This window comes from Oratosquilla oratoria, chromosome 10, assembly GCF_046742065.1.
Source record: "Oratosquilla oratoria isolate Oo_2021 chromosome 10, ASM4674206v1, whole genome shotgun sequence".
Lineage (NCBI taxonomy): Eukaryota > Metazoa > Arthropoda > Malacostraca > Stomatopoda > Squillidae > Oratosquilla > Oratosquilla oratoria.
Genome location: NC_134786.1, coordinates 19,303,553 through 19,329,943, shown reverse-complemented (window position 1 = coordinate 19,329,943; position 26,391 = coordinate 19,303,553). Strand labels below are relative to the sequence as shown.

Below are 26,391 nucleotides of genomic sequence, written 5' to 3'. Positions count from 1 at the left end.
TAAGCTGCTTGCAACAGGCAGAGCCCGAAGATAATGTCCACCTCCTCACCAATATAACTGCGCTCCTGCACAAATTACACCGTGAAGGACGACACATCACCATCAACTGGGTGCCAAGCCACGTAGGTGTGCATGGAAACGACCTTGCAGACGCAGCTGCTGCCACAGCCCGCAAAAGAGCCAGGGTTGACGTCCAGGTCCCTCCCAGCAAGAGTCAGCTCCAACTTAAAACCAGGGCATTAGCACGCAAGCAATGGCACCTCCAACACAGGCAGGAGGCGCAGATCTCCCAACGAGCGGGCTGGTACAAAAAAGTAACAGCCTATGAACCTCTAGTCCTCCCCCGCTCCACTCCCAGAAGGATAGAAAAGCTGCTGTTCAGGTTACGCCTGGATGATCGTTGCTTCTGGCAACTTAATCCCCAGAGCACCATAGAAGACCGCCGATGCAACCATTGCCGTGAAGACAATGCCGACCTCCACCACTACCTGAGCGATTGCCCCGCCACCTCTTTCCTCAGACGGGGACCACCGGCTCCCCCTGAAGGTCTTGTGAGCCGCTTCTGCTGCCTCCGCAGCCCATATGAGCTCCATCAGCTGCTAGAACGTCCACCGCCGCTCTAGCAGCTGCGGCCTCTCTTTTCTACTGCCATCTATCACCCTCTGACTAGCTATACCATTTCACCTCCTCTCCGCTAGGTGTGTCTTACATAAACACCACCACACGGGCTCAAACAAAGCCCGTGGGAGTGATTCCTCTCTCCCGAATTGGGGGGGGGGGAAACATCTACCCCCCCCTCCCTCCCTCCCATCTCAGCTCCTCCTGGATGATGGGTCATCCCTCCATCTCGCCCACTGCTCTGAGTCAGAAGCAGTGTTGCAGGACAATGCACATCCACAGCAAGGCTGCTTCATTAAATTGGGGTCCCCCCTCTCTGTCCCCTTGTGCAGAAATGTAGAAGACAGGGAGAAATCTCTTCGGGCTGCATCAATTTATTTTTCGTCATACTCCCCCACCCACTCCCTTTCATGCATCACAGCATCATCCATACACAACCATTCTCCATTCACCCCAATCTTATGTCCTCTCCCATCCTTCCTCAACAGACATTCCCCTCTTTCCCAATGCCCCTTTTACCCCATCCATTCATCTCATCCTAGGTCACCCCCTCATGTTCACTTCTTCCACCTCTGCCTTCTACACCTCATTTACTAATCTTTCTTCACTCATTCTTTCCAAGTGTCCAAACCTTCCTAATACTCTTTCATCAGCCTTATCTCCCAACTCCCTTTTCACCCCTGTTCTCCTCCTTACCTCCTCATTTCTCACTCTATCCAGCCTAGTAACCCCTATCATACTTCTCAGTCACCTCATCTCAAACACATTCAAATTCCTCTCTTCCTCTCTTATGTTCCATGTTTCTGCCCCATACAGTGCTGTCAGCACAATCACCCCTTTATATAATCATATAATCTCTTAGCATCCATTCCCAAATCTCTATTTCTCATTACACTTTTACACTTTTCTCATTACACATCTACATAGCAAAGACAAAATCAAGTAGTAGCTCTTCTCTTTTGACCACATTTTTTTTTTTTCTGGTAAGTTTGAATGGTTGTGTGATGATGAGGTGAGGTGAAGAGTGTAGAGAAGATGTTTAGAAGCCCTGTCACCTTTGACCTATGTACTTTGAAAGCCAAGGGAAGAGGTAGTGACTGTTAGATACTGGACTTCTGCCCACATGATGTAGAGGAGAATGTGAAACTCAGGGTCCCATAATGATATAAATTCAATTGATTACCAGTAAATATTAAATTATGATTCAACAATGAACTTGCAGTACTGTTAGGGAAGAAATAAGGTGCAATTTCTCCATTGTTTATGCAAGAAGGAGTAAAAGGGATTTATATGATCAAAGTGAAAAAGGTGTGAGTGCACAACACCCATTCATTGCCACCTTGCTTTATTGATAATTTATGAATTGGAAAAGTAGTAAATATAAAACTGCAGACATTATAAAAATGTATTTATAATGAAGATAATGAAAATACATGTAAGATGGTGTTGAGGGCCTTAAACATCTTGGATACTAGTATATATTTGTATGTAACCTATAACTAATTCTTTACTTTATGTGCCATCCAGGAAAGATGTGGTATGTTTTTACACCTTCAAATGGTATTTGTGTGTTACATCAGTATGTGCTGCAGTTAAGTTTTGCACTAGAGAAAAAAGTGTGTATTTTTGTGTGCATATGCACATGTACTAAAAATATATGCACATATTGATGCTGGGGTACACAAAAGAAGACTTGCCTACACTTTATCCTAGTATGCCTTTTACTGTGAACTCCCAGAAGCACTGTTGCACTTGGCCACACAGAGAGAATCATATCCCTGCAACCTGTCTTCAGATTCCATTGACACACTCACATCCATCAAAAGGTACACCCCCAAGAGACTGGCATTTGGTCTCAAGATAGAACCTAAGATCTCTATCACCTTTAGATGTATTTTATTCACCTTTTCACAAAATGAAAACAGAAATCAGCAACTACTCTTCATCTACTTTGACAGATAACATAGAAACCATCCCATATTAATGCAATGCAAATATCTTGTCTGGGCTTTTGGTATGTAAGTTTTTAAAAAGTTTTATTGTATTTTCTACATCTTTATTGGAGAAGGGTGGAGAGGTTTCTGGATCTCTTCATCCACAAGGGATGTGGAATGGCTTTAAGGTGGGTGTATGCTCTTGCCCCCCTCCCTAAAAACAGGTCATTTTGGTACATATATGTAAGGGAAGGGGAGGGAACCAAGGGACTCAGGAAGTGCCTTTATTAGGTGAATAACACTACTTTAACAGTTTTGACTTGTGTCTTTCAAAAGTTGGTGTTATGAAGAGCAGGTAGATTGACTTGCTCTTATTATTGCTACTTGCCTGCTTCTTCTAGTGTTAGAGATTGATTCCTGGCTCCTACCCCTGCTAGATGACCCTGTCATGTGATTGGATGCCACTGTCTAATCATGCATTGCTGTTTTGCCATTGGTTGGGTTGGGAACCAGTTCAAGGTGAGAGGATAACTGAGTTATGATTGGGTGCCACTGTCTCTCCATGTTCATTACTGTCATGCCATCGATCAACTTGGGAAATTGTATGAGATAGGAGGATAACTGGGATATGATTGGCTAGTTCCTTTGGAATGAATTGTGACCTGTTATTGTGTTGATTTGGTAGAGTGAGTCCCCCTGGTGATCATTTAAGTCATGTGCACTACTTATGTCACATCTATGCATCCCTGGTTCATGTTGGTCAGTGTTTGTATAAATGCTGCCTCTTGAGTTTTCTTGTCATTTTGTCCATACTTTAGGCCAGTAGGCTAGATTATACCCAGTCTGCTAGGTGTCCTGCAATGTCTGCATGAGCCACCATTACAGTGTGTGTGTCTGGAGTCCATATTGTTTTCTCACAGGCATGTCTCCACAGGTTGGGATACCTAAAAGAACTCCTTTACCAAGTACAGGACAAAACCCATGACATTGTTGAGAGTGGCTCCAAGGACAGAGAAGATGCCAAATACTTCCATGGCACTTCCATGCAAAATTATGTATTGAGAGGGTCTGCCACAAGACTGATCGGAGCCTGTGGATAAATCATACATACATATACCAAAGGCTTTTTCTCCCTTACAAGGGGGGTAGCCAAAAAGAAAAAGGCATAGAAATCACTCCCACCCATTTCATTTCCCATATATTCCACTCCCCTCCACCCTCCTCCCTCCCTCCTATCTTGGCACCTCCTGGATGACGGGTCATCCCTGCATCCTGTCCATTGCCCTGGGTCAGAAGCATTGTCGCAAGACAGCACATCCACAGCAAGGCTGCTTCATAAATTTGGCGACCCTCCCTCTCCGTCCCCTCATGCAGAAAAGGAGAAGACGGGGAGAAATCCCTGTGGATAAATGATTTAGTAAAACCAAAAATGCTGCTTCACCCTCACCTAATCAGTGTGGTGCACTCCATCCCATGGGAAATGTGTGACAGAATATACATGGATGAAACATATAGAGGACTGGAGATATGCCTAAGAGAAGGCAAAGTGGACTTGAGACAGCAGCACAACATACCCTCCTTGAATGACATGTGGGCCAAATTGGAGTCTTTTCTTGATTACTTGGGGGCAGTAGGTCTCCCACAAGTGACCTGGGGCAATGGATTGATTGAAGCAACACAGACAACAGTGCAAAATTTCTTCCCTAAGGGGTCTAGGTAGGGCCTTAGAACCATTACTGATGACTATGGGGCTGCAGGTTTTCAGTCATTGAAAATTAAGGCAACAAATTATTATTATTATTATTGAAAAAAATAAGATTAGTAAAATATAAGATAAAGAAAGCAAAAAGGAGAGATGTAAAATGGGAAGAGTATGACAGAATTTTTTTAAAAGTAATAAAAAGATGTTTTGGAAGGAAATTAAGAGAGTAAGAGGAGGTGAATCAAGTAGAAAAGAAAAGGTCAGAGGTGCAGATGGAGAGATGATAATGGAAGAGGTGGTGGTAAGAGGAAAATAGGCAGAGTATTTTAGGGAGTTGCTAAATGTGGAGGATAGGAGGAAAGCTTCTAGGAGCTGTCAAGAGTTTTTATGAGAGTAGTAGAGCTTGTGTCAGGATTAGAAATGGAGAGAGTGAGTGGTTCGAGGTAAAGGTGGGATTTCGTCAGGGATGCGTTATGTCGACCTGGCTGTTCAACTTGTACATGGATGGGGTAGTGCGAGAGGTAAATGCAAGGGTGGTGGGTTAGGGATTGGAGGTGGTTAAAGAAAATGGAGAAAAGTGGGAGGTGAGCCAGCTGTTGTTTGCAGATGACACTGCGCTAGTGGCAGGATTGGAGGAGGGATTGAGGAAGTTGGTGACAGTTTGGGAGAGTGTGTGATAAAAGAAATCTAAAGATAAATGTGGGTAAAAGTAAGGTGATGAGATGTTCAAGGGGTGAAAGTGGCAGCAGACTGGAAGTGAGCATTAAGGGAGAGCGACTGGAGGAAGTGGATAGTTTTAGATACTTGGGTGCAAATGTGACAGGAAAAGGTGGAGTGAAGGTGGAGGTAGAATGTAGATTGAGAGAAGCGAGTAAATGCCTTGGTGGATTAAAAAGTGTAATGAGGAATAGACATTTGGGAATGGATGCTAAGAGGAGATTGTATGTGTGCCAACAGCACTGTATGGGGGCAGAAACATAGAACATAAGAGAGGAGGAGTTTGAATGTGTTTGAGATGAGGTGCCTGAGAAGTATGATAGGGGTTACTAGGCTGGATAGTTTGAGAAATGAGGAGGTGAGGAGGAGAACAGGGCTGGAACAGGAGTTGGGAGATAGGGTTGATGAAAGGGTATTGGGATGGTTTGGACACATGGAAAGAATGAGTGAAGAAAGATTAGTAAAAGAGGTGTGGAAGGCAGAGGTAGAAGGAGTGAATGTGAGGGTGTGACCAAGGATGAGATGGATGAATGGAATAAAAGGGGCATTGGGAAAGAAGGGAATGTCTGTTGAGGAAGGATGGGAGAAGACAGATGATAGGGGTGAATGGAGAATGGTTGTGTATGGATGATGCTGTGATGCATCTAAAGGAGTGGGTCAGGGATGGGGAGTGAGGGAGTATGTGTGAAAAATAATTTGACGCAGCCCAAAGGAATTTCTCTCTGTCTTCTCTTTTTCTGCATGAGGGGACAGAGAGGGGAGGTTGCTGATTTAACGGAGTGGCCTTGCTGTGGATGTGCTGTGTCATGCGACACTGCTTCTGACCCAGGGCAGCAGGTGGGATGCAGGAATGACCCATCATCCAGGAGGAGCCAAGATAAGAGGGAGGAACAAGGGTGAATGGGAATGGAGTATATTGGGGATGGAATGGGGGGGAGTTGATTTTATGCCTTTGTTTTTTGGCTACCTCCTTTGTTAGGGGAAAAGAGCCTTTGGTACTGTATATGTATTTATGGGTCCAGATTTGACCCTCAATCACTTATATTAAACTCGTAATGTGGAAAAGGAGATGGCAGATAGGGCTGATGAAAAAGTATTGGGATGGTTTGGACACATGGGAAGAATGAGTGAAGAAAGATTAGTAAAAGAGGTGTGGAAAGCAGAGGTGGGTGGAATGAACTTGAGGGGACAACAGAGGATGAGATGGATGCATGGGGTGAAAGGGGCTTTGAGCAAGAGGGGAATGTCTGTTAAGCAGGGAAGGTAGAAGGTAGGAGATAGGGGTGAATGGCGAATGGCTTTGTATAGATGATACTGTGATGCAAGGAAGGGAAGGGGTGGGAGATGAGGGGGTGGGGTTAGGTAATGGTTATGTGTGAATGATATTTTGATGGAGCTTGAAGGGATTCCTCCCCATCTCAATTTTCTGTATGAGGAGACAGAGAGGAGGGGTTACTGAATAAGTGCAGCAGCCTTGCTGTGGATGTACTGCCTAGCTGTATTGCTTCAGACCCAGGGTAGTGGGAAGGGAACAGGTATGACTTTTCATCCATGAGGAGCTAAGATTAGAGGGAAGAAAAGGTGGAAGGTGGGAGTGGGCACATGCCTTTTGACTTGGCTTTCTCCTTTATAATGGGAAGAAAGCCCTTGGTATATAGATTAAATTCAAGTTAGCTATTAACCACTTCCATACGGTGACGCCTATGTAGGCGTCATGAGGAGCAAGTGGGTATGCGATGATGCCGACGTCGACGTCTTGATTATATTTATTGTAGTCGTACTTACGTAACCTCCATTCTCTCTAAACTGGCTTCATCATATTTTCTATGGTTATCAAAATTCACGGGTGAAAGAGAACGAACGATTGAGCACTGACTTTATTTTTTATAATGCGATTATTATGACGCAACATCGCACGTCGGGCAGCTAATGCTGCCAGACGTGCGATGTGCCCCGGAGTGAAGAGGTTAAGCCTATTGGGGCATTTGAAAAATTAGATACTTCTGTATACATGTATGCCTGTAGAATAGCACATATTCATAGATGCTCATTGATTGCTTACATGTTTAATAACGATAATTCTTGTCATGTGTTTGCATTTCACTGACTAGAAACCTACAGCCTCACAGTAGCCCTCCCATAGATATCTTTGGGAAGGATTATTGGAGTGTTATCTATGCAGTATAAGGGTTGGTTTTTGTGTTGTCAACTGGTATGAGGAAAAGGAGGGGGAAACATTTGACAGTTGTCATTTCTCCTTATGTGAAATGAGTGGATGAAAGACAGTCAAAGTTGATAAGAGATCTTTGGCCTGTTCCAGAGACTACCAGCCTCTTGGGGCTGCATCTCCAGATGAAAGTGAGGGTATTAGGGAGATCAATTTGATTTGAAAGTGCAAAAAAGCAAGTGAATGGAATATTATGAAATTAACTCAAATTTGGAAGTCATAATTAGATAAGTATGGCAAAGGAAGTAGTTGGATTCTCGCTTGTTTGCTCAGCTGCATGTTCACTTGTGTTTGCATGCAATTTTTTGTGTTTGCTGCACACACACACACACATACACATTAGAATCTGATTACTTATTTTCTCTCTATATGCCAAGGGCCTTTTCCCCATTACTAGGGAGGTAACTAAGTCAAAATGTATACATCCACTCCCACTCATTTCATTTCCACCCATTCCACTCTTGTCCACCACCCTTTCCTCCCTCTCAACTTAGCTCCTTATGGATAACAGGTCATCCCTGTCTCCCACCCACTGCCCTGGGTTAGAAGCAAGCAATGCAGCAAGACACAGCACATCCACATCTTCACTTAATTGGTGACCCCCCCCCCCTCTCTGCCTCCTCAGCTTTGGCTGTAACATTTGAAATTACTCATTTTAATTATAAGATTTTGATTATAGAATAATAGTTCTCCTCTCATATGGTAAATATAATGTTTAACTGTTACAGATGATATCAAAGGAAGAAGAGAAAAGAGACTCACAACACACCAACTCGGCACCACCACCAGAAAAAATAGCCCAGCCACAGGCAGTAAACCAGAGTGGGGAAGAGCAGGAAGAAGTGCCAGGAGTCATCAATAATGAGGCTGAGGGTAACAAAGGGCGAGAGCTTAAGTACAAGCTGTGGAAGATGCAAGCTGAGCGAGATGCCCTGGAAAAGGAGCTGCGTATCCAACATACCCTTACAAGGTTTGCATACAGAGAAATTTTTAGACATGATAATGGTAAGGGATATCAATGGAAATAAGCCCCTCATTGGGCTTTTTTGAGTTATCCCTAGTACAATGGAACCTCGCTGTTCATATACAATCCGTTCCAGGAGGCTGTTCAAATGGCGATTTGTACAAATGGCGAATAATTTTTTCACATAAAATATAAAGTAAATTGGATTAATCAGTTCCAGACCCACAGATGTAATAACATTTTAAGCATAGAATACATAAAAACTATGAAAAATGATAAATATATGGTACTGTACATGAAATAAATAGGAATTTAACTGCACTTTACCTGTACTGAGGTGAGCTGATGGCATAAGTGGAAGGTGAAGAGGAGGAGGAGGGATGTTGATGTTACTGTTTGGAAGGGGAGTCACCTTCCATATAAACATCAGGTAACATCCCTTCAGGTGTTTTCTCTCTTTGCAGTGTTCTTTCTTTTTTCTGTCTTTTTGCACCAGAAGAATCCTGGGATTCTTTCTTTAAAAACCTGTCCAATGTTGTCCACCTTTGACGATTTTTCAGAATTTTTCAAAAATGGTCAATAACATTGTCATTGAACAAATTGATGCTCCTGTTGACCACAGCAGTGTTACGATGCCATTTTTCCACCACTCTCAGTGATAACACAGTTATTTAATTTCTGCAGTAGAAATGCTTCTCTTACTATTTTCCTCCTCTGAAGAAGAAAGTTCTTCAACCACTTCTTGCTGCTCCCTGTGCAGTTCTTGGAGTTCTTCAGTTGTCAGCTCATTTATGTGGTCTTCGACCAACTCCTCCACATCATCACTGTCTACATCCAAACCCATGGACTTCCCCAGGGACACAATATCATCCACCACTACAGGCTCCATGTCAAAGCCTTCAAAGTCTCTGGCTGCCACACAGTCTTGCCACAGATTCTTCCAGGCAGAGTTCAGTGTCCTCAAAGGAACCTCCCCCCAGGCTTTGTCCATTATCCTCAAGCAATGAAGGATATTGAAATGGTTCTTCCAAAAGTCCTTGAGGGTTAGTTCTGTGTCAGAGGTCACTTCAAAGCACCTTTGAAAAAGTGCTTTTGTGTAAAACTTTTTGAAGTTTGAAATGATCTGCTGATCCATGGGCTGGATTAGAGGAGTGGTATTAGGGGGCAAAAACCTCACTTGGATGAAGCTGTATTCACCCACCAGATCTTCCTCCAAGCCTGGAGGGTGAGCAGGAGCATTGTCCATTACCAGAAGGGCCTTGAGTGGTAAATTTTTCTGCTCTAGATATTTTTTCACACTCGGGGCAAACACTTCATACATTCACTAGGTGAAGAACTGCCTTGTTACCCAAGCCTTACTATTAGCCCTCCACATTACACTGATTTTACTTTTTATAACATTCTTTTTCTTGAACACTCTTGGGTTTTCTGAGTGGTAGACAAGCAAAGGTTTAATTTTGAGGTCCCCACTAGCATTAGTACACAACAAGAGTGTAAGCCTGTCTTTCATAGGCTTGTGTCCTGGCAGTGATTTCTCCTCTTTTGTGACGTAGGTCCTCTTAGGCATCTTCCAGAAGAGGACAGTTTCGTCACAATGAGGAGTAAATCCCTCACTCTTTACAAAATATTTAAATTCCCCAACAAACTTTTCAGCAGCAGCATCTTTGTTTGCACTGGCAGCCTCCCCACACCTAACAACACTGAATGCCACTTCGCATCTTAACCACTTCACTCCGGGCCAAAATCTCACGGGCAGCATCTGCCAGATGTGTGATGCTGCGTCATAATACTCGCATTATAAAAATAAAGTAACCCCTGTAATGCTCATTCTCTTTCACCGGTGAATTTTGATAACCATAGAAAATATGATGAAGCCAGTTTACAGAGTATGGGGGTCACACAGGTACAACTACAATAAATATAATCAAGATGCCGATATGGCAGCCTCGTGTACTCACTTGCTCCTTATGACGCCTACGTAGGCGTCACCGTATGGAAGGGGTTAAATCGATCAAACCACCCCCTACTTGCTTTAAATTCATCACTTTGCACACTGGTTCCAGGGTTGTCTTGCTTAAGGTCAGCATACAACCACTTTGCTTTTTCACAAATTATTGTATCAGAAATGCTGTCACAAGCAAGTTGTTTTTGTTAATCCAAACTAACAAAAGTTTTTCCACTTGTTCAATTATAGGTGACCTGTTCACAGCAAGAACGGTCACCCCTTTTGCCACACTAGCCTCTTTTATTATGTCTTTGTTTTTCAGTATAGACAATATGGTTGATTTTGCCATGCCATACTGAGTTACCAGGTCAGAGATACGAGTTCCACTTTCAAACTTTGCAATGAGTTCTTTTTTTAATTCAATTGTTGTTCTCACTGCTTTCGTTTTAGGCTTGGTTGAATCACTAATCTTTTTTGGACCCATGGCTGCACTATTTTTAATACATACATACATATACCAAGGCTTTTTCCCCCTTCCAAGGGAGGTAGCCAAAAAGGGAAAGGCATAAAAACACTCCCACCCATTACATCCCTAAATACACTCCACACCCCTCCCACCCTCCCTCTCATCTGAGCACCTCCTGGATGACGGGTCATCCCTGCACCCTGCCCACCGCCCTGGGTCAGAAGCAGTGTCGCAAGACACAGCACATCCACAGCAAGGCCGCTTCATTTAATCGGCGACCCCCCCTCTCTGTCCCCCCTTGCATATAAGGAGAGGGCGGGGAGAAATCCCTTCGGGCTGCGTCAAAATTTACTCACACATACTACCCCACCCCCCACCCCCCCGCCCATTCCTCCTCATGCAATCACAACATCATCCATATACAACCATTCTCCACTCACCTCTGTCTTCCGTCCTCTCCCTTCCTTCCTCAACAGACATTCCCCTCTTCCCCAAAGCCCCCTTCACCCCATCCATCCACCTCATCCTAGGACGTCCCCTCATGTTCACTCCCTCCACATCTGCCTTCTATACCTCTTTTACTAGTCTTTCTTCACTCATTCTTTCCATGTGTCCAAACCATCCTAATATTCTTTCATCAACCCTATCTCCCAAATCCTTTTTCACCCCTGTTCTCCTCCTCACCTCCTCATTTCTCACTCTATCCAGCCTAGTAACCCCCATTATACTTCTCAGACACCTCATCTCAAACACATTCAAACTCCTTCTCTCTTCTTCTCTTATGTTCCACGTTTCTGCCCCATACAGTGCTGTTGGCACAATCACTCCTTCATACAGTCTCCTCTTAGCATCCATTCCCAAATATCTATTCCTCATTACACTCTTTAATCCACCAAGGCATTTACTCGCTTCTCTCAATCTACATTCTACTTCCACCTTCACTCCACCTTTTCCTGCTACACTTGCACCCAAGTATCTAAAACTATCCACTTCCTCCAGTCGCTCTCCCTTAATGTTCACTTCCAGTCTACTGCCACTTTCACCCCTTGTACATCTCATCACCTTACTTTTACCCACATTTATCTTTAGCTTTCTTCTATCACATACTCTCCCAAACTCTGCCACCAGCTTCCTCAATCCCTCCTCTGACCCTGCCACAAGCGCAGTGTCGTCCGCAAACAACAGCTGGCTCACCTCCCACTTTTCTCCATTTTCTTTAACCATCTCCAATCCCTGACCCACTACCCTAGCATTCACCTCTCGCACCACCCCATCCATGTATAAGTTGAACAGCCAGGGGGACATAACGCATCCTTGACGAAGTCCCACCTTTACTTCAAACCACTCACTCTCTCCATTTCTAATCCTGACACAAGCTCTACTACTCTCATAAAAACTCTTGACAGCTCCCAAAAGCTTTCCTCCTTTCCTCCTAATAAAGATAACAAAAAATAGCAATAAAGTAGCACAAAGTTTCATGAAGCTTGCGTGGATGATGCGTAGCATATGGAAGCTAGCACAAGATTGAGCTAAAGCGACCGCGTAGTGCAGCCAGACAAGGTGACACTGTCTGAATCGCGGGGCAAGCGTACAAATGATGAGTTGAATTTTACTTGAACAAGTTAGACGAATAACGAGTTGTACGAGTAGAGAGGCAGATGAATGGCAGGGTTCCACTGTATGTGATTATATTCATACCAGTGACTTAGTCTATATTCTTTACATTTGTTGATTAATTCATTTGTATTGGTTATTGGCTTGGATTGGTTATAAAATTATTTTATACTGAAATAGATAAATCTAAATCTAAAATCTATGAACCTCATTTACAGATGTGACAGAATTATGTAAATAATGGTGGGCCACAAAGTAGTTAGTAATTTTTTCCATATTGTATTTCTACAATGTTTTGGAAGCTACATATGCATAGGTAATAGGGAACATTGTCTTCTTTAGTAAAGGAACAACCTTTCATTATATTGATACATTTGAAAGATTGTGGTCTAATATGTGTTGTATTTAACTAGTTGTATTTTACGGGAAGGGGAGCTATGCTCGTGGTGTCCCGTCTTCATATCTCATTTTATCTAAACTATTTCTAAATTCATGTATTGTTTTTGCACACTACTTTCTCATCTAACTTGTTCCAACTGTCTATTACTCTGTGAGGAAAGCTGTTTTTTTTCAGATCTCTTCTATAGCTGTCTTTCTTGAGTTTCTTTCCGTGTCCTCTTGTATTTCTATCATCCCATTTTATTAGATCCTCTCTATCAATAATTTCTATGCCTTTCATGATTCTGTAAATAGCTATCAAATCTCCTCTCTTCTTTGCTCTAGTGTCTGTCGCTCAAGTTTTGCTAGTCTCTCTTCATATGATAGTTTTGAGAGTGTTGGTGCCAATTTTATAATTGCTCTTTGTATTCTTTCAATTTTTTTTTATACATTTTTTTCTACTTGGTGACCACATCATTGCTGCATATTCCAATTTTGGTCTTATCAGGGTGATTAGTATTTTCTTCACCATTTCTTCATCCAGGTATGTAAATGCCACTTTGATTGTTCTTATTAAATTATAAGTTTCACCAAAAACCTTATTTATTTGTTTCTCAGGTGACATATTATTCATAACAATGACTCCCAGGTCCTTCTCATTTTCAACTTCTTTTATTCTTTCTTCTCCCAATTTATATGATCCTGTTATTCTGTTTTTGCTTTTTCCAAATTCCATTATACTACACTTTTTAGTGTTGAGCTCCATCTCCCACTTCCTACTCCATTCCCATACTTTATTTAGATCACTCTGTAGTGATTCACAATCTTCTTCCGTGTTCACTTTTTTTTAATAGTTTTGCATCATCTGCAAAGAAGCTCATATAACTTTCAATTTCTTCATCCATATCATTAATATATATAGCAAACATTATTGGGGCCAAAACTTTTCCTTGTGGAACACCACTTATTACTTCATCCCAATTTGAGTGTTTGTCTCTTATCACTACTCTCATTTTTCTTTCTTGCAAAAAGTATTCCATCCATCTAAGCAGTTTGCCCTGTATTCCTCCTTCGGTTTCTAATTTCTTAAGCAACTTCTTATGTGGTACTTTGTCGAAAGAATTTTTTAGGTCTAGAAATGCACAATCAGCCCATCCATCTTGTATTATATCTATTAGCCTTGAATAGAAACATATTAAATTGGTGACGTATGATCGTCCTTGTCTGAATCCAAATTGTCTTGGATTTAGCACATTGTTTTTTTTTTTTTCTAAATATTTTACCCATCTACTTTTGACAATTCTTTCACAAATTTTTGCTATTGTACTTGTTAGAGAGACTGGTCTGTAGTTGGTAGGGTCTTCTTTATTTCCCCCTTTATATATAGGTACTATATTTGCTTTTTTCCAATCTTTTGGAACTTTTCCTTCTTTCAAGGAACTGTTTATTATGCTATGTATTTTGTCGGCCAGTTCATTCCTGCATTCTTTCAGAATCCAGTTTGCTATTTCTTCTGGTCCATGCAATTTTCTGAATCAAGATTACTCAAGTGTTTCATTATTTCATTCTTTGTTACTTCTATTTCTTTCATAGGGGGGACTTTCTCTTTCCATTCATTCTCTTCAGGTTGTATGTTCTCCCTTGTAAACACTGATTTAAAATGCTTGTTCATAATTTCCGCCATTTCTATTTCCTCTGTGTATTCAACTCCTTGTCTTAATTTCTCCAAATCTTGTTTGTTTTTCAGTTTGTTTACAAATCTGTAAAATAAATTTGGTTGATCTTTACATTTTTCTATGACATGTTTTTCATATTTTCTCTTTTCCTCTCTGCACGCTTGTACATATTCATTTCTATAACAAGTATATATTTTCCATTTTTCAGGTCTTTTGTATTTCTTCCATTTGGTCCAAGCTTTATCTCTTTTGTCTTTTAACTCCCTACAACTTTTGTTGTACCAGCATTTTACATATTCTTTTTCTTGTTTTTGTCTTGGGACATACTTTTCCACTCTTTTTTTTTTTTTTTTTATAAATTTTTGTCAAAATATTCCATTTCTCTTCCACTGTTGTTTCTTCTTTGTATATTCCTTCACAGTTTTCTTTTTGAAAGAATTCTCTTATTTTATCAAAGTTTGTTTTTTCATACATCATTCTTCCTTTTCTATATTGTTCATTTCTTTTCATGTATTTTTCCTCATTTAGTTCCAGTTCAATCAATATGTGGTCACTTATTATTAGGTTCAGTCTCGATGGTTCTTCTTCATTTCTATACCTAGTGTTCTCTTGAATCCATTGGGTCATTGCATGGTCAGTAATCATCTGAAGTAGAACATTTCCCCATGAGTCGTCTCCACCCTTTACTGTCATCTCTTCCCAGCAGACTGATTTGCAATTAAAGTCGCCCATCATAACTATTCTTCCTCCATCTTCCATTATCTTATTTAATGTTATCCTTGTGTCTTCTAACATACTTTTATGTTCACTCTCTTCCCACGAGGCTGTTTTTGGAGGCACATAATTTATCACAAACTTTCTGCTCTTCTTATCTCTGTCTTCCACTTCAGTCATAATCATCTCTACTGTATTCTTTCCATATGTGACACACCTCACATTTATATCGTTCTTAGTCAGGAACATAACTCCACCCCCTTGTTTTGTCTCTCTGTTTCTAATCCAATAATTATATGCATCATGTCCTACACTGTTGGGTGGTAGTGGACCTTTTAATTTTGTTTCTACAATTCCCATTATGTCCGGTTCTTTTTCCTTCAGATAATCATTCAGCTCATTCAATCCTGTTATTAATTCATCTATATTTGTGTAAGACACTTTTAGTTTTCTGCCACTTCCATTGTATTTTCTGTTTCCCTTTTGTTTTTCTCTAGTATGTCGTATTTCCTTACTTTCATATTCACTACTCTCCAATAGAATTTCTCTTTCCTTAGCTTCATGTCTTTTCATTTTTTCCTCTCTTTCCTCTTTATTCGTTTCTCTTTTTATCTATACCTTTTTATATTGTTCACTTGCTGCTAGTTTCCTTGTTTTTGCTAAGATATTTTCTGCCGTCGTTTGTGACCTGAATTTAATATATTGGTCTGGTCTTATCTGTACTATACTATACATCTCTTCAATTTGTTTCATGATTTCAGGTTCATCTTCCTGAACTAATTCTAGTAAACTGCTTACTTTTTCTTTTTCCTCATTGATTCTTGTGGTTCTATTTAGGTTATGTTTCTCTTCCATTCCTAATATAATTATACATTTCTTTTTATCTGCTAAGTCTCTTACTATATTCTTCTTCTGTCTCATCACTTCAATAACTGAGTCTTCAGTTTGTTCTTTCATTTGCTGTTTAATTATGTCAGTAAATGCAACTTTACTTGGATTTTTTTTCAATGCTGTGCTTCTTTTGCTATGGCCTCTTTGTTGTCTTTATTATTCCTCTATAATTCTTCATTCTCCTCTTTTACTTCTTTTAACTGTCTTTTTAATTCTTCTATTTCATTAGTTAAGTTTTTGTTCACCTTCTCTAGTTCTTCCAATTTTTCAACTCTCTTCGCAATCTTTGCTTTGTTACCGAACCTATTTTCCCAATGTTCGGTCATATGTTTAAGTTTTTCCTCTAGTCTTGCTAATCGGGGGAGGTTGGTATCCGCCCCCCCCTCATTAAACCCCTGGAAATTATTATCCTCACCTTCCATTGTGCTGCTCTTATCTATATTTCTAATCTTTACATTTTTGTTAATCCCTTCACCAAAATCATTGGTCCATCTCTTGTTTACAAGACACCTGGCTTCCTGGACCAAGTCCTACCCTTCCTCATTTCCTTCCATTTCCCTCAGTAATCCCTCCCATTCTCCTTTTTCCTCACTTTCCCATTACACCACGAGCTTTCCCCTTCCCTATAAATACAATAAGGTGCTTCCTTTGCGTTGAGATCCATGAAATTTTCACTTTTTCCTCAGAATTCTAATCTTCGCCATCCATCCGACGAAAGTGTGTGTATGTGTGTGTGTCAAAAGGCCCTTTGAAGGTGGCCTAATACACCTATTCTATGTTTACCTCACCAACCTGCCATGTATACATCCACCTTTCACCTGTCCAACACCTATTTGTTGTCACTCCTATTTTATCTCCTCATGGAGGAAGGGTCATCCCTTTCTCCTGCTCACTGCTCAGATCAGTTTCAGACATAAACGTACATATACAGTGAGACCTCTCATTAATGAACGTTAATTAGCTGTGTTTGCTGTGTTTTTGGTGCTGTTGTTTAGTGTGTGCAATCACTATGCCACCCAAAAACCACTCCAAAACACCGAAAACACAGCGAAAACATCGCAAACACAGCTAATTAATGTCTGTTAATGAGAGGTCTCACTGTACCAAAATGCCCTTTCTCCCTTATAAGAGGCATGGCCAAGTAAAGGCATATAACCACCTTTCACCCATCCTTTACTTATCCAGTACCCAGTTGTTGCCCCTTCTATCTTAGTTCCTAGTGAATGAAGGGTCATCCATGCCCCTCATTCATTGCACAGGTCAGAAGTAATGCAGCAAGATACAGCACCTCCATAGCAAGGCCTGATAGCTGAAGCTGGTTTATCCCCACCATTTCATTACATTGTGATTCTCCCCCCCCTCATCCATTCAAGAAATTATAGAGCAGATAATAACAAGTCCCTTCAGGCCACATCAATTTCTCATCCAATCACAACCACCCACCACTCACACTTACCTCTTCCCCTTGCTCTTCTCTGTGCAACAGATATTCCTTTTGTACTCAAGGGGTCTTTCACTCTATCCATCCATTCTTTTCATGGCCCATCAAGTTCACTCTGTCCACCTCTGGCTTCCACATTCTTTTTGCTCTTCTTTCTTCATTCATTCTTTCCTTATGTCCAAACTATCCCAATATTTTTTTATCAGCCCTATCTGCCAGTTCTCTCTCCATCTCAGCTTTCTGCCTCACCTCCTCATTTCTCACTCTATCCATCCTCATAACCCCTCTCCTGTTAAACTCACCTCCAACTTCCTCACCCTTTGTCCTTGTACATCTTATCACCTTACTTTGCCTATATATGTTTTTAACTTTCTTCTCTCACATACTCTCACAAACTTTGCCACTAGCTACCTTAGTCCCACCACTGACCCAGCTACAAGTGCAGTGTTGTTCACAGACAACAACTGGCTCATGTCTCATTTCCTTCTTCTCTCAACATGCCCAAGCCTCTACCCATCACCCTCTTGTTTACCTCCTGTACCCCACTCATGTTCATGTTACAAATTGAACAATCATGGTTACATTACACAACCCAGGCACTGCCCTGTCTTCACCTCACACTATTCATTCTCTCCAATGAATCAATCATTGCCTTAAATTTCACTAAGTGAAAAAATTTGCAGCACCACAGTGGCTGGCAATAGTCCTTTGGGACTTCCCAAAGATCTTGTATATATATACAGATACCAAGGGCTTTTTGCCCCTTACAAGGGAGTTAGCCAAAGTCAAAAGCATAAATCCACTCCCACCTGTTTCATCCCCACATACTCCACTCCCATTCACCACCCCTCCCTCCATCTTTTCTTGGCTCCTCCTGGATGACAGGTTATCCTTGCATCTCGCTCACTGGCCTGGGTCAGAAACAATGCAGCAATACAGCACATCCATAGCAAGGCCACTTCATTTAAATGGTGACTTCCCCCCCTCTGTTCCCTTGTGCAGAAAAAGAGAAGACAGGGAGAAATCCCTTTGGGCTGCATCAAAATATCATTTACACATACTCCTTCACCCCCATCCCCCACTCACTCCCTTCCATGTATCACAGCCTTATCCATACACAACTATTCTTCACTCACCCCTATCTTCTGTCTTCTCCCTTCCTCAACAGACATTCCTTTCTTTCGCAGTGTTCCTTTTACCTCATCCATCCATCTCATCCTTTGTCGCCCTGTAACATTACGCGAACGTTACTTGAGCTATGGTGTCAAGGGAGTGAATGAAGCTTGAGTAGGTTGCTGGATTTTATTCTGGTTAGCGCAAGTGTTGACCTAGGCTGGGTTGGGCGGTCAAGCTCCGAGGCGTGCCCAACCACAAAGATGACCGCGTGGGCCTGGGGATGAGCACTGCTGGTTACAAATACTGAAGAGAACTGCCTCTAGAGACCACAACCTGCCTCTTTATATACACACCCTGTATACCGAAAGGTAGCGAAGGACCCAGCCTCATGGGAACATGGCTCAGCAGGGCCAAGGTTGTGGTTTCATGAGGATACAAATGCCTGCAGTAGTACAGGCATAATATGAACTTACCTTACACAATAGTAATATAAGGCCGAAGGGCAGATGTTTCTACACTACCAATACATTCCTTGTCCATCCCATCTCTGCAGTGATGATACTATAAGCCAAAATGTTGCATAGATGCACATGTGGGGGACTCTGTTCACCACATTACCCCCCTTCCCCTGTGAAGCATGGAATCATGATGTCCAAATGGGGAGGCAGCCGTGGGTGACATCAGTGGAAATGGGAACCCCCTGAGGCAGTGCTGGTGGAAGCGGTGGCTTCCCTGAAGTAGAGACGTTGATCTGTGCTGATTGTGACGTCCATTGTGGGGAGGAGGCCGTGAGTGACGTCAGTGGAAGCGAGAACTCCCCTGGAGGTGGCGTAGACAGCCATGTTGGAAGCGGCTTCCTTGAAGTAGCGACATCTATTTGCGTCGATCATGACATCCAGTGCGGGGGAGAGGCCATGAGCGATGTTATTGGAAGTGGGAACTTTCCTGGAGGCAGTGCAGACAGCCATGTTGGAAGTGGTGGCTTCCTTGAAGTAGCAACGTTGATCTGTGTTGATCGTGACATCGAGCAAGGAGGTGGTCGTGACATCGATCTGTGGTGATCGTGATGTCCATCTGCATTGATCGTGACGTCAAACGAAGGAGCTGTCATGATGTCGAGTGAAGGGGTGGTTGTGACGTCAAGCGAAGAGGTGGTCATGACGTTGAGCGAAGGGGCAGTTGTGACGTCGAGTGAGGAGGCAGTTGTGAATTTGAGTGAGGAGGCGGTCGTGATGTTGAGTGAGGAGGCGAACGTGAGTGACGTCAGTGGAAGCGATAACTTCCTCATTGGGGTGACATCCATGGTGTGTAGGGCACAGCAGCTGGTCATCATTATCGGTCCTAGCATGTCAAATAACCACAGTCGCCTGGGTGCACTCGCGTCAAAACTCCCGGGGTCACCAATGTAACATTATGTTAATGTTACTTGGATTATGGTGACAAGGGAGTGAATGAAGCTTGAGTGGGTTGCTGGATTTTATTCTGGTTAGTGCGAGTGTCAACCTGGGCTGGGTCGGGTGGTCAAGCTCCGAGGCGTGCCTGACCGCAAAGATGACCACATGGGCCTGGGGATGAGTACTACTGGTTACAAGTACTGAAGAGAACTGCCTCTGGAGTCCACAACCTGGCTCCTTATATACACACCCTGTGTACCGAAAGGTAGCGAAGGACCCAGCCTTACAGGAACATGGCTTGGCAGGGCCAAGGTTGTGCTCTTCATGAGGATATAAATGCCTGCAGTAGGACAGGCATAATATGGACTTAACCTACACAATAATAATATAAGGCCAAAGGCCAGATGTTTCTACACCAACTATACATTCCTTGTCCATTCCATCTCTGCAGTGATGATACTATAAGCCAAAATGTTGCATAGACGCACATGTGGGGGACTCTGTTCACCACAGCCCCCTCATGTTCATTCCCTCCACCTCTGTTTTCTGCACCTCTTTTACTAATCTTCACTCATTCTTTCCATGTGTCCAAACATACCAATATTCTTTCATCAACCCTATCTCCCAACTCCCTTTCCACCCCCACTCTTCCTCACCTCCTCATTTCTCACTCTATCCAGCCTAGTAACCCCTACGATACTTCTCAGACATTTCATCGCAAACATGTTTAAACTTTTCCCCTCTTTTAGTCCATGTTTCTGTCCTATACAGTGCTGTTGGTACAATCACCCCTTCATGCAATCTCCTTTTAGCATCCATTCCAAAATGTCTATTTCTCTGCACTTTTTAATCCCCCAAGGCATTTACTTGCTTCTTTCAATCTACATGCTACCTCTACCTCCACTCCTCCCTTTCCCCCCACATTTGCCCCAAGTATCGAAAGCTATCCATTTCCTCCATTCTCTCGCCTTTGATACTCACTTTCAATTTGCTGCCACTTTCTCCCCTTGTACATCACATCACCTTACTTTTGCCCACATTTATCTTCCCAAACTCCATCACTAACTTCCTTAATTCTCCCTCTGATCTGCTACAAACACAGTGTCATCAGCAAACAACAACTGGCTTATCTCCCATTTTTCTCCATTTTCTTTAACCATCTTCAAACCCCAGCCCATTACCTTTGCATTTATCTTTCGCACCACCCCATCAACATGTTAATTGAACAGTCAAGGTGACATAACACATCCCTGGCAAAGTTCCACCTTTACCTCAAACCACTCACTCTCTCCATATCTAATTCTAACACAAGCTCTACTACTATCATAAAAATTCTTGACTGCTTTTAACAGCTTTCCTCCTATCCCATATATCTGCAAAACCTCCCACAGTGCCTTCCTGTCTACCCTGTCATAAGCCTTTTCCAAATCTATAAAGACCCAAAAAACATCCTTACCTTTTGCTAAAGGTTTATCACATATCTGCCTTACCACAAAAGTCTGATCCTAAACCCACACTGTTCCTCACCAATTACCCCCTCTGTTCCTCTCCTAATCATATCATTCAAAACCCTCCCATAAGCCTTCCCAACTACACACAACAGACTGATCCCTCTGAAATTACTACTTTCACATTTGTCTCCTTTTCCCTTGTAAAGTGGGACTATACAGTCACTCCTTCAGTTCTCTGGCTTTCTACCCTTCTTTAGATACTCCTCATGACACCCATTCAACCCAGATGCCTTACCTGATCTCGTCATTTTAACAACTGCCTTCACCTCATCTTTCCTCCATTTTACTCATTCATCACTGTCATTTTCTTAGAGCTTCCCTCTGCAACTACCTTTCCCTCACTATTCTCTTTCACATTTAGTAACTCCCTAAAACACTCTGCCTTTCTTCCTCTTACTGCCATCTCTTCCATTATTATCTCTCCATCTACACCTTTTACTTTTTCTTCTCTACTTGATTCTCCTCCCCTTGCTCACTTAATTTCCTTCCAAAACTTTTTTTATTACTTTTAAAATTTTGTCATATTCGTACCTCATTTCACATCTGCTCTCCTCTTTGCCTCCTTTATCTTATGCTTTACTTCTCTTTACTTTGTACCTCTCATATGATTCCCAAAGATCTCACAGAGAAGAAATTTTGGACTGTTGTCTGTGTTATATCAGTGTGGGAATGTTTCTGTGTCACTGGCTGAAAGTTGTAGGGAAAGGAGGGCCATCACCAGTTGTCAGCCTTCCATGTCGCCACAGTCTTATATCACATGTTGACAGCTATTACCGTACTGGATGAAAGCTCAGAGCTTATATATAGCCCAATCTATGGGTAATGCTGTGATCTTATACACACACACACACACACACACACATACTCCTTGTCCACCAGAGTTGGAGTACCAGCTCATAGTATGGTGGTGCTGAATTTTTTTCAGCCCTGGATGGTATTTTACCTCAGATCGCTGAATTAGTTGTCAAGAATGGTACCACTGGCCATTGAGCTAATGTCAGAAAGTGAGAAATGAATGTGGTGTGAAAGGATTTCTTTATGTCTGCTCTGCAATTTCCTGAGTGGATGAGGAGGTAGGGTTTTGGTTGGGTGTGGGATGGGTGAAGGATGGGATGGCTTGGCTTGATCATCCTCTTATAAAGAGGAAAGAGCCATTTGGTATATGTATGTAGAGTAATAGTGGACTGGCTAGTGAGGTTGTTTAGTGTGTGTCTAAGGGAGGGTAGAATGCAGGACTGGAGGAGTGACTGTATAGTTCCACTTGACAAGGGAAAAGGGGACAAATTAGAGTGTAGTAGTTTCAGAGGGTTCAATTTGTTGAGTCTAGTTGGAAAGGCGTATGGGAGGGTTTTAATTGAGAGGATTAGGAGAGGAACAGTGTGGGTTTAGGAAAGGTAGGGGTTGTGTGGATCAGATTTTTGTGGTAAGGCAGATATGTGAGAAAGCTTTAGCAAAAGGTAAGGATGTTTTTGGGCCTTTATGGATTTGGAAAAGGTTTATGACAGGGTAGACAGGAAGGCACTGTGGGAGGTTTTGCAGATATATGGGATCAGGAGAAAACTGTTAAGGGCAGTCAAGAGTTTTTACAAGAGTAGTAGAGCCTGTGTTAGAATTAGAAATGGAGAGAGCAAGTGGTTTGAGGTAAAGATGGGACTGCATCAGGAATGTGTCATGTCACCATGGCTGTTCAATGTGTACATGGATGGGGTGGTGCGAGAGATAAATGTGAGGGTATTGAGCAGGTGATTGGAGATGGTTAAAGAAAATGGAGAAAAGTGGGAGGTGAGCCTGTTGTTGTCTGCTGATGACACTGTGCTTGTGACGGTCATAGGGGTATTAAGGGGGTTTGGGAAGGTATACAATAAGAGAAAGTTGAAGGTGAACGTGGGTAAAAATGAGGTGATGAGTTGTACAAGGGGAGAAAATGGTAGCAAGTTGGAAGCAAGTCTTAGAGGAAAGAGGCTGGAGGAAGTGGATAGCTTTAGGCACTTGGGGTCACATGTAGCTGGAAAGAGAGGAGTGGAGGTGGAGGTAAATTGTAGATTGAGAAAAGCAAGAAATACCTTGGGGGATTAAAAACTGTAATGAGAAGCAGGAATTTTGAAATGGATGCAAAGAGGAGATTATATGAAGGGATAATTGTTCTGACTGCACTGTATGGGGCAGGGACATGGCTTTTAAGAGAGGGAGAGATTAAAAGTTTAAATGTTTTTGAGATGAAAAGTCTGAGAAGTATGGTAGTGATTACAAAGTTGGATAGAGTGAGAAATGAGGGTTGATAAAAGACTATTGGGATGATGTGGACACATGGAAAGAATGAATGAAGAAAGATTAGTAAAAAAGGTGTGGAAGGCAGAGGTGGATGGAGTGAACATGAGGGGGCAATTGAAGATGAGATGGATGGATGGGGTGAAAGTGGTATTAAGCAGGAGAGGGATGTCTGTTGAGCAGGGAACATAAAAGGTAGAAGGTAGGGGTGAGTGGAGAATGTATAGATGATGCTGTGATGCAAGAGAGTGGGTAGAGGATGGGTGGGTTAGGAACTGGTTATGTGTGAATGATATTTTGATGTATCCTGAAGAGACTTCCCTCCATCTGCTGTTTTTCTGCACGAGGGGGCAGAGATGGCGTCACCAATCAAGTGAAGCAGTTTTGCTGTGGATGAGCTGTCTTGCTGAATTGCTCCTGACCCAGGGCACTGAGTGGGGATACAGGGATGACCCATCATGCATGAGGAGCTAAGATGAGAGGGAGGAAAGGGTAGTGGATTGGAGTGGCATAGTTGGGGATGAAATGGGTGGGGGTAGGTATATGCCCTTTGACTTTGGCTACCTACCTGATAAGGGGGAAAACCCTTGGTATATAGATAGAATAAAACTTGGACATCATGTAATTGAATTTACCAGGATTGTGCCAAATAGTTTATTAGTTAATCTATATACCAACAGGTTTTTTCCCTCGTAGCCAGTCGAGGCATGCACCCACCCTCCACTCATCCCACACCCATCCAACACCTTTTATCTTAGTTCCTTGTGGAAGAAGTGCCATATCTGCCCCCCCCGCCCATTGCTTGAGTCAGAATCAATGCAAGATACAGCACCTCCACAGCAGAGCCCAATAGCTTAAGCTGGTTTAGCCCCACTGCTTCATTTATGTGGTAACCCTCTGGCCATGTCCACTCATAAGTAGCGAGGGAAAAAAAAATCACTCCCTGGGTTTTCTCCCTCTGAAACACTTTTTACTGGCTTAATACTGTCCTATACCACTTCTCAGGGTGTGCATTTCCATTTTTGCTAGACCCTGTGGTAAGGAAGAAAGAATGCAACCATTGAGTGTTCCCACATGAGTTGTAAAAGGTGACTCAATTGGGACAGAGGATAGGACTAGGCATCCTGGTCTCTGTAGCCCCAAAGGGGACATTTCTAAAAAAAAAAAAAAAAAAAAAAAGAAGCATAAGAGGGTTTGGGAGGAGTTTCCAAAGGTTTGGGTCCTTTAATGTGTGTGGGTGTGGTACAGATGAGAGTGGAAGGGAAGAGATAGGCAGTATGCTTTTGAGAAGAAAGGTGGGTGTGTTAGCACTGAGTGAAACTAAGTTAAAAGGGAGGGGTGAGTTTGAGAGTGTAGCGGGGAGGGTGTCAGGAGTGAAGAGAGGGTGAGGGAGAGAAGGGGTGGCTATACTAGCAAGTGAAGAGATAGGTAAGCATGTGGAGTGGAAAGAGGTATTGTCAAGGTTAATGTGGATGAAGGTGAAATTGGGAAGGGAGATGTAGGTTTTTGTAAGTGCATGGGCCTGGTAGTGAGAATTTTTTTTTTAATGAGTGCATAAAAGGCTTAGGTAGAAATGTCAATGTAGTGGAATTGGGAGATCTCAATGCTAGAGTAGGAGATGAACCAATAGACAGCGTGGTTGGGAAGTGTGGAGGGCCAACAAAAAATCGTAGTGGAGAGTTGATGGTGGAGATGTGTTTAGAGAGACAATGATAGTTAAAACATTGTTTAGGAAGAAAGTTAAACATAAATACATATGGGAGGGGGTGGTGGATAGAAAGGTGGTAGATAGGGCTTTAATGGTGCTTAGAGTAAACTGCTTAATGAGAAAGAAAATGAGGAGTACAAGAAGCTGTGAGAAGAGTGGAAATGAAAGATAGAGTAGAACTTGGAATGGAGGAGGAATGGGGATGTTTCAATGAGGGATTCACAATGTTTGGAGAGATGGTGTGTGGAACAAGGATGATGAGAGGAAATAGAAGAAAGGATAGTGAGTGGTGGGGTGGTGTAGCAAAAAAGATTGTAGAAGAGAAAAAATGAGCATTCACAGACTGGTTGCCAAAAAGGATGAAAGAAACATATCAGAGGTACAAAGAGAAAAGGAGAGAAGTAAAACATAAGATAGAGGAAGCAAAAAGGAGAGCAGATGTAAAGTGGTGGAAGAGTATGACAGAAAATTTTGAAAGTAGTAATAAGATGTTTTGGAAGGAAATCAAGAGAGGAAAGGGAGGTGAATCAAGTAGAGAAGAAAAGGTAAAAGGTGCAGATGGAGAGATAATAATTGAAGAGGTAGTGGTAAAAGAAAGATGGGCAGAGCATTTTAGGCAGTTGCTAAATGTGAAGGAGGATAGGGAGGGAAAGGTAGTTGCAATGGGAGGTACTAAGAAAATGATAGTGATAAATGAGGAAAGTGGGGAAGAAATCAGAAAAGATGAGTTGAAAGTAGTTATTAAAATGATGAGAGCAGGCAAAGCACCTGGGTGAGATAGGTGTCATGTGGAGTGTCTAAAAAAGGGAGGTACAGTGATGGTGGACAGGCTGGTGAGGTTGTTTAATGTTCATTTAAAAGAGGATAGAGTGCTGGATGACTGAAGAAATGCCTGTTTAGTTCCTTTTTACTAGGGAAAAGCAGACAAATGTGAGTGTTATAGTTTCAGAGGGATCAATTTGTTGAGTGTAGTTGGGAAGACTTATGGGAGGGTTTTGTGAGGATTAGGAGAGGAACTGAGGGGGTAATTAGTGATGAACAGTATGGGTATAGGAAAGGCATGTAAGAAAGCTTTAGCAAAGGGTAAGGATGTTTTTGGGGCCATTA

General features: G+C 42.3%; 1 protein-coding gene across 8 annotated transcripts in view; it reads left to right on the top strand.

Annotated features, from left to right (window-relative positions):
* The window catches only part of LOC143029140 (uncharacterized), a 59,179-nt gene that overhangs the window by 28,754 nt on the left and 4,034 nt on the right, over nucleotides 1-26,391 (top strand). For all 8 annotated transcript variants that reach the window (XM_076191593.1, XM_076191598.1, XM_076191597.1 and 5 more), the window contains exon 6: nucleotides 7,927-8,168. In XM_076191593.1, the coding sequence (XP_076047708.1) occupies nucleotides 7,927-8,168 (242 nt within the window). The remainder of the gene's footprint in view (nucleotides 1-7,926; nucleotides 8,169-26,391) is intronic.